The sequence below is a fragment of the Poecilia latipinna genome, unplaced genomic scaffold, assembly GCF_001443285.1.
Source record: "Poecilia latipinna isolate Pla-1442-1.1 unplaced genomic scaffold, P_latipinna-1.0 Scaffold1427, whole genome shotgun sequence".
NCBI lineage: Eukaryota > Metazoa > Chordata > Actinopteri > Cyprinodontiformes > Poeciliidae > Poecilia > Poecilia latipinna.
Genome location: NW_015114043.1, coordinates 97,391 through 106,061, shown reverse-complemented (window position 1 = coordinate 106,061; position 8,671 = coordinate 97,391). Strand labels below are relative to the sequence as shown.

Below are 8,671 nucleotides of genomic sequence, written 5' to 3'. Positions count from 1 at the left end.
AGAAAAGCCTCTCAGACTCTGAGCCCGACAGCACCAAACTATTTTTTTATATTAGACAATTAATTTAATTTCACATAATTATCGCGGTAGAAGCCATTTGTTTGTTAAATACTTAATGAAACATATTTACCGTGTTTGATGTTTGTTGTAAATGACGTATAGTCACAGAAGAACGAGGTAATTAGTCCAAGTTTGTCGTTTATTGAACGTTCAGAAACTACAGCAGCTGTGATGAGCCACAGCAAAGGTAAACTAAGGTAAAATAACTGAACAGGTGATCAACTCTAAACCACTCGCACCTTTTTACTCTCCATCTCTCTCCTCCTGCGCTCCACAAGCCGACTAGAGATTACTTTCAAAGCATAATATTCAGTCCGTTACGATATTAGGTTTGCAGGCTTGATATTTATTTTGAGATCATTAATAAGCACTCCCTGAACACAGCGGTGGTTGATTAGTTAATTTTAAACTTCTGCTCTGCTCGTTATTTTGGTAATGGAACCAAAACGCACAGAATTGCGCAACACCTTGTTGAAACAATAATTACTGAGATTATTATTGTTGTTGGGTCATTAATTTGAACACGTTTTGTTGACTTTTTTGTTGTTTAATAAAGTTACGAACTTTTTGATAAGGAGCCAGAGGAGGACGTGCTGGTTTCAGCGTCCTGGCGGCGCTTAGTTTGTCACCTAATGCCGAGATCGACTCAAAACCTTCTGTGATTGACATATTACAGGCCTGCTCTGGTAAAGCACGAACAGTTCAGAAACAATATGAAATGGAAAAAAAAAGTTATTTATTAACTGATTAAGTCGTGTTTTAGATTGTTCTTGAAAAATGAATCACTCACGGCTGTACAGTGAACCTGTTGATTTTTTACTGCAGACAGCTGCTCCCCTCTCTTGCAGGTACTGCGTACCCCCGCTAAATCTTTTAGGGGTACGCAGTACCCTACCCTACCCCCTTACTTTCACCCCTGCCTTTTTTTCTCTCTCACTCTATTTTGGTTTTGAAAAACTTGATTTTATAACTTTTCTTAGCAGCATAGTAACTGCCACAATCGTTCATGGCAGCTGTATTCGGATGCAGCTTCTACTGACTGCAGCTGAACAGCGTCACCGTGAAGCGCTCCAAGCAGGAGCGAACCATTTCATGCAGATCCAGGGGGGAGTTCAGGGCAAAAATGGATATGTGTTTTTTGGTCTGGGAGGGGTAACATTACATTTTTACTGCTAAAAATAATCTTTGAAAATACTATATGATTAATTTTGTGTTTGACAGGACCCTGATTTTTTAGTTTTATTTCTATGAACAAAAAATAAATAATTAATTTGTGGAGGGCCCCCAGCTGGTCAAGGCCCCTAGAACTGTCTTCACTTTTCCCCCTATACCGCGCCCCTGACCAAAATGAATAAAAAGTATTATATATTTTTTAGAAAATGTTTTATTGGAAACATGATTATTGAAATGTTGAATTAATCTGCATCTTTATCATTATTTAAAATCATATTGTAGATATCTATCATGAAAAATGAATGATTTAATGTGTCTGTTTTTATTTCTGTGAATAACCTAGTGCATTGACAAAGCCAGAGATCTCCTGGATGCTGAGCTGACGGCCATGGCTGGAGAGAGCTACAGCCGTGCCTACGGGGTGAGCGCTCATCACACCATCGACATAAGATCACTTTTCTTTTCTCATTATACCTGGGAAACAGATTCATCACCTTGTTCTCTGACCCACTCATGCTTGGATTCATGAGTGGATTTCTTATGGCAGCTCTTGAGATTATCAGTTAAAAATAGAAAATAGCAGGCTTGGTAAAATCTAACCCTTTTGATTCTTGTATGAATAATTTATACAGTGTACCTAATTTTCTTAAAAACTCTTCATCAGACTGAACTCTGTTGGAAACTGGATTCTTGGGTCACAGAGTCAACTTTAATTTTTCTTTCAGATTGTCCTTTCAACATATTTTCCTCTTCTGTACCATATGAATGTTTCAGTTCCAATAAAGTGTGTCGCTAAAGAGTATCACTGAAGGTAATCGTGTGTGTGTTTATTTTCCAGGCCATGGTGTCCTGCCAGATGCTGTCTGAGCTGGAGGAAGTGATCCAGTACAAACTGGTGCCGGAGCGGAGGGACATCATCAGGGAAACTTGGTGGGAGAGGCTGCAGGTACTCGATGCTCAGAAAAATACACACACACACACACACACACACACACACACACACACACACACGCAGCTTATAGTAGTTCAAATCTTCATTCACGTGGGCAATGCAAGCATGCGATGTGAAGCAGATGCTGTTGCTAATGGAAAACATCCCGTCTGCAGCCATGTGGAGACTCAGCAGTGTCTCAGACTGATCCATTGTTGCTCTCAATGTTTCTGCTCTGATTTGCTTCCAGATATTGTTTCTATAAATATGAAAACTGTTTTAGAGAAGCCATGAGTACTGGCTTCTGCTGTCTGTGTTCCCACAAGACAATCAGCAACTTTTAAAATGTTTTGTGGGATCAGTTTGATACAAAGCTTGGTTAGTCTTCGGTTTATGACAGTGATTAACAGATTCACCACACATTGCAGGACTAGGAAAACAACTTGAACCTTTTCACATTTTTCAAGTTAACAAAAGGGGGTTTTATGAAACAAATCAACACAAAGTATAAAAGTGCAGAAGTGTTTGTTGACAGGACCGCTTTAGTCTCCACAAATCCAACCTTTCTGGAACTGTGGCAGAGAAGAAAACCATTGTCGATAACAAGAAGAACTTCTGTTTACAATTTGCTGCAAGCCATGCAGCGAGACAGCAAACATGTTTCACTAGACCAGATCGAACCTTGATTCCAAAAACAGTGGAAGAAAAATAACACTACACATCACCCCTGGACAAAATGTCCCACCATACTACATGGTGGTGGCAGGATCATGCTGTGGGGAGTTGGAGCTCACTTCTTTTACTATGTGCTTTCTTGAGTTTCAATAGCTGCTTCCTTGTTCATGCACTGCTAAATGAGGGTGTATGTTTCTGTGTGTTTTCCGTCAGGGTTGTCAGCGCATTGTGGAAGACTGGCAGCGGATCCTGATGGTCCGCTCTCTCGTCATCAGCCCCCATGAAGATATGAGAACTTGGCTGAAATACGCCAGCCTTTGTGGCAAGAGCTTACGCCTGGTCAGTGCACTGACATATTTATATTGGATGGTAATAGACCATCTACTGTAATTAATAGAAGCTCTCCAGGATCCTATTCATTATCCTTATTAACAATCAACCAGAGTAGACTTCTAACTTTCCTTAACAGGAAATTATGTTTTGGCTCAGAAGAAGTTAAGTGCAGCTATAAATTAAACTTCATTTAATTTTTTCTAAGCTACCAGTAATAAAAGCAGTGAAGCTGACCCTGAGTCATGCTGTGTGGAAATTTAAAGTGCATATCTTCTTGATGAAACGGAGAATTTGTTCCATCTTTAACCTCACTGGTATTCCAATAAGTTGGAGAAGATGGTAGAAAGTGTTGTTATAATTAGCCACATATTAGAATCCAACATCACTGAATGTGCTGCCATTGGAAAATAGAAAGATGCATTACACCACCAGTAAAAATCTAAAAATCTGTTTTTATCTGTTTGTATTAAAGTATATGTATGAAAAACAAAGTTCTGTTCAGTTTAAGTAATTTTGCTAAATGTGCTGCATTCTCCTCCAGGCTCTGGCCCACAAGACCCTGGTGCTCCTCCTTGGTGTTGACCCCTCCAAGCAGCTCGACCACCCGCTGCCCACCACCCACCCACACGTCACATATGCATACATGAAGTACATGTGGAAGAGTAGCCGCAAGGTAGGAAAAGCCACTTGGTCACATAAAATCTGGTCATCACTTTGTTTGTTTCAGTGCAATATATCAGTATGGTCTGACTGTCTCTTTAAGGTTTCATTCAGGTTTATTAACAAGCGTAATGCTTGTCTGTTTGAGATTCAAAGAACAATTCTGTAAAATATACACATTTAATCTTATTTCTGTTTTTGTAACCTTTATTTATCCAGGATTTGTTTGTGATACTAATACAAGTTACAAGATACAAGGCAAGAGCTTACACCTGGTCAGTGCACCGACATATTTATATTGGATGATAATAAACCATCTACTATAATTAATAGAAGCTCTCCAGGATCCTATTCATTATCATTATTAACAATCAGGATTTGTATGTGATACTAATACAAGTTACAAGATAAACATTTGATATTAAACTGGAAATACCTAAACAAAATAAGCAACTCAACAGAAAAAAGTTCAGTTTAAGAAAATCAATCTTCCAATAAAGGAGTCTAAAAGAGCTACAAAATTACAGATGAAAGTATCAACCTTTTCATATCCTCTGTAGATTCAAAATCTACATAGTTCTACCAACCTCTGAAAAAATATCCTAGGTATTTGAAGAGTGCCCAATTTAAGGAGCACAAATTATAGCAGTTGTGTGAAGATAATGTACTCAAAGCTTTATCCTGTACATAAAAATATACCACAGTTGTTGTCTTCTAATACTTATTGACAGGCCAAAAAACAGAACATACATGACACCAGAACTGTAATGTTATGTGCAAGTTTTTTTCACTAAATGAATCTAGAAACTAATCTAGAGTGAATTAAACAGCATGCATTTAGATAATGTCAACATTAAGTCGGACTTTTCAAAAGAAATCAATATGTCAATAATAAAAGTTTAGCATTTTTACTAAATGCTCAGTATTTCCCCTAAAAAGATGTTTATAAGATTCTTATTTCTTGATAATATCTCTGGGCTCAACATAAATTAACAATTTCTGAAAAAGATTTTTGTTGTTCACATTAAGAGTCCAATTGAAGCCGAGCAGTCTGAAGTTTGTCAGCAGCCAGCATCGTAGTACAGCAAACTCAGTAAAGTATGCTGTCATCTGCATAAAAGAACACTTTAGCTAAGAATTGGAACAAAGCAGAGCCTAAGATTGTCAGTTTATTGATTCCAGGGGAAAGGGATAGGGAGTGAGTACTGGAACAGTTGACCAGGTCGTCTTACTGTCGGCAAGAAACAACGGGTTAGAACGAGAAGGTGAGTAGGTTCCAGGAATGAATCGGATAGTTTCTTACTTGGTTTGACGGTGAGAAGACATGAGCAGAGCACAGGATAGTGAGGCTTCGTTGGAGGGCGGACAGGTTGGTTAGAGTCGGGGCGAACGGAGTTCCACTTGGTCCAGTTGTTCTTTTCTTCTCCAGCTAGGTTCAGGCTCGGACCGGCAGGTCCTCTTGCGTCCCGAAGGGGAATCCACTGGAGACGGACCAATTTCAGGGGCAGAGGCGAGCACACGAGAGATGGCGTCCGACTGGTACCACCAGTGGTGTCGGGGAGGAACACACGAGGAGAGTGACTCACAACAGCGGGGTAATCGGCTCTCACAGAGCCACCGGTCAGACAGCGCACTCGGGAACGACGTAGAGACAACAGGGTCACCTGGCGTGGGAGACAACAAGGAGTTAGTATAGAGCAGGAAACGGAGGGCCTTTCTCTGAAACGATTGTTACCAAGGTAAGCAACACTCAGGCGAAGAAGAGTTGTCCAGCAGCTGCTTAAATCCTCAATCCATCCCCTCCAAACGAGCTGCAGGTTACCCCCGCAGCTTCCCAGGGGCTCAGAACCCTGGCGGCATCTTGTGGATACAATGGGGAATGGCAGGTGCTCCAAAGAAAATAAACTCAAAAACAAAAACACAAAACAGAACCTGACAGTACCCCCCCACCCCCACCCCCCAAGCAGAGGACGAGGGTTGAGAGTCCTGAAAATTTCTAATAAGGGAGGGGTCTAAGATAAACGATCCAGGAACCCATGAACGTTCAGGGCCGTACCCCTCCCAGTCAACGAGGTACTAGAAGCCCCTGCCTCGCCGCTGGGAGGCAACGATCCGGCGGAAGGAGAAGGCCGGTTGGCCATCGACGTCACGGGCGGGCGGAGTGGGTTCGGCCGGAGGGCAAAGTTCACTGGACAGCACCGGCTTGATTTGAGACACATGAAAGGTTGGGTGAATGCGTAGGGACTGGGGAAGACGAAAGCGCACAGCAGAGGGACTAATGACAGCCAACACCTCGAAGGGACCAATGAACTTGGGGGACAGCTTCCTAGACATAGATTTGAGGGGAACGTCACATGTAGATAACCATACCTTCTGACCTACAAAGTATGTTGGGGCAGGGATTCTTCTACGGTTGGACAGGCGTTTATTGAGAGTGGAAGTGTTGTTTAGAGCGGTGTCCTTCCAGATCTTATGGCTTCTACGGATATGGTGTTGTACTAACGTGACCGAGGTGTTGGTTTCATCAGAGGGGAGGAGAGGTGGTTGGTACCCCAGCACACCTTCAAAAGGGGAGAGACCAGTAGCTGCGGAGATATGGCTGTTGTGTGCATACTTGACCCAGGGAAGGTAGTGGGACCAATCGTCAGGGTGACCTGAGAACTTAGAATTGTGTATCCACTGGAGGAAGCGGGATCGGACAGAAGATGGCACAAACATTTTACCTGGGGGGCAGGATTCTGGAGCTGGCTCGGCTTGTAGAGCTTGACGGATGGTATCTTCGATCTCCCAGGTGACCACCCCAACGGTGCAACTGTGAGGCAGGATTGGAGCTGGGGCCTCCTCGGAGTTGTCTGGAGAATAGACTCGGGAAAGGGCGTCAGGTTTGACATTCTTGGAACCGGGGCGATACATAATGGAGAGGTTGAATCGTGAAAAGAACAGAGACCCACGAGACTGGCGTGGATTGGATTTCTTAGCTGATTGCAGGTATGTCAGATTCTTGTGATCGGTCCAGACCAGTATGGGGTGTTCGGCTCCTTCCAGCCAGTGGCGCCACTCTTCCAGAGCTAATTTGATAGCGAGGAGCTCTCTGTCTCCCACGTCGTAATTTCTCTCTGTCGGTGAGAGTCTACGGGAGAAAAAAGCACATGGATGGAGTTTATGGTCATTGTCAGAAGTCTGGGACAAAACAGCTCCAACCCCAGTGTCGGAGGCATCAACCTCCATAATGAACTGCTTCTTGAGGTCGGGCAAACCGGGACTTGAGCTCCGCAAAGGCTGCCTCTGCTTGGGGGGTCCAGACGAACTCCCTCTTGCTGGAAGTGAGAGCGGTTAGGGGAGAAGCAGTTTGACTATAGTTACGTACAAATATTCTGTAGAAGTTCGCAAACCCCAAGAAACGCTGAAGTTGTTTACGGTTTTCAGGTTTGGACCAGTCTAGTACGGCTTTAATCTTTTCCTCTGATGCTCTAACCTGTCTGCCGTCAAGAACGTATCCGAGGAATGTTACGGATGGTCGGTGGAACTCACATTTTTCTGCTTTAACATAGAGCTTGTTCTCCAGAAGGCGTTGGAGTACCAAGCGGGAACTTGAATATATCAAGATGCCATCTAGGTAGACAAACACGAAAACATTAATGAAATCTCTGAGGACGTTGTTTACAAGGGCCTGGAAGAAAGCTGGTGCGTTAGACAAACCAAAAGGCATAACCAGATATTCGTAGTGGCCCATGGGGGTCTTAAAAGCTATCTTCCACTCATTACCTTCTCTTATGCGTAGGAGGTGATAAGCGTTTCTGAGATCTAGTTTAGTGAAGATGGTAGCATTTTGGACAGGCTCAAACGCCGAAGACAACAATGACAACGGGTACTTGTTCTTTATTGTGATCTGGTTGAGTCCTCAGTAGTCAATGCAGGGCCGGAGGGAACCATCTTTCTTTTCTACGAAGAAAAACCCTGCACCTAAAGGAGAGGACGAAGTGCGGATTATCCCTGCAGCAAGAGACCTGTTTATGTATTCCTCCATGGTATGTCGTTCGGTTCTGGAAATATTGTACAATTTGCCATTGGGTAATGGAGCGCCGGGCAGGAGGTCAATGGCGCAATCATATGGTCTGTGAGGTGGTAAAGATAATGCTTTGTCCTTACTGAAAACTGGGGCTAGATCATGGTACTCACTGGGAATGGAAGAAATGTCCGTCGGGTCCAATTCAGCAGGGGAAGTCATGGCTGGGACGGCAGAATGAAGGCAGGTACTGTGACACTTGGTGGACCATGACCTTATTTTGGCCTCGACCCAATCTATGTGTGGGTTGTGTGTGGCTAACCAGTTGAATCCCAGAACTATGGAGGAGCTGGCTGCAGGGAACACAAAGAAAGAAATCTCTTCCGTGTGATTACCTGAAATGAGTAAGCGTACAGGTTGGGTTCGGTGGGTGACTTGTGGCAGGTCTTTTCCATCAAGGGATGTGACGCGGAGAGGGACTGGAAGTGGTTCCACCCCGATGGCTAATTGCTGGGCTAAATCTGAGTTAATAAGATTCTGTTCACACCCCGAATCGATGAGGGCTGACAAGGAAAAAGGTTCATTGTTACTGAATAGGGAGACAGGAATGATGAGGCGGGATTTTACGGTATGTGTTTCCGGCAGTCTCCCCATCCTTACTGCCGGACCTGTGGGTTTAAACGAACGGGACAGTTGGCAATAACATGATTTGGCTCACCGCAGTAAAGGCAAAGCCGGGATCGCAACCTCCACTGGTGTCAACCTTGTGTGTCCCAGTTGCATGGGTTCGGGTTCAGAGGCTGAGGAAGTGGTTGATGAGTGTGGAAGAGAAG

General features: G+C 43.6%; 1 protein-coding gene across 1 annotated transcript in view; it reads left to right on the top strand.

Annotated features, from left to right (window-relative positions):
* The window catches only part of mtor (mechanistic target of rapamycin kinase), a 168,919-nt gene that overhangs the window by 64,072 nt on the left and 96,176 nt on the right, over positions 1-8,671 (top strand). Inside the window, exons 15-18 of the mRNA XM_015056992.1 lie at positions 1,577-1,654; positions 2,072-2,179; positions 3,053-3,178; positions 3,714-3,845. Of these exons, the coding sequence (XP_014912478.1) occupies positions 1,577-1,654; positions 2,072-2,179; positions 3,053-3,178; positions 3,714-3,845 (444 nt within the window). The remainder of the gene's footprint in view (positions 1-1,576; positions 1,655-2,071; positions 2,180-3,052; positions 3,179-3,713; positions 3,846-8,671) is intronic.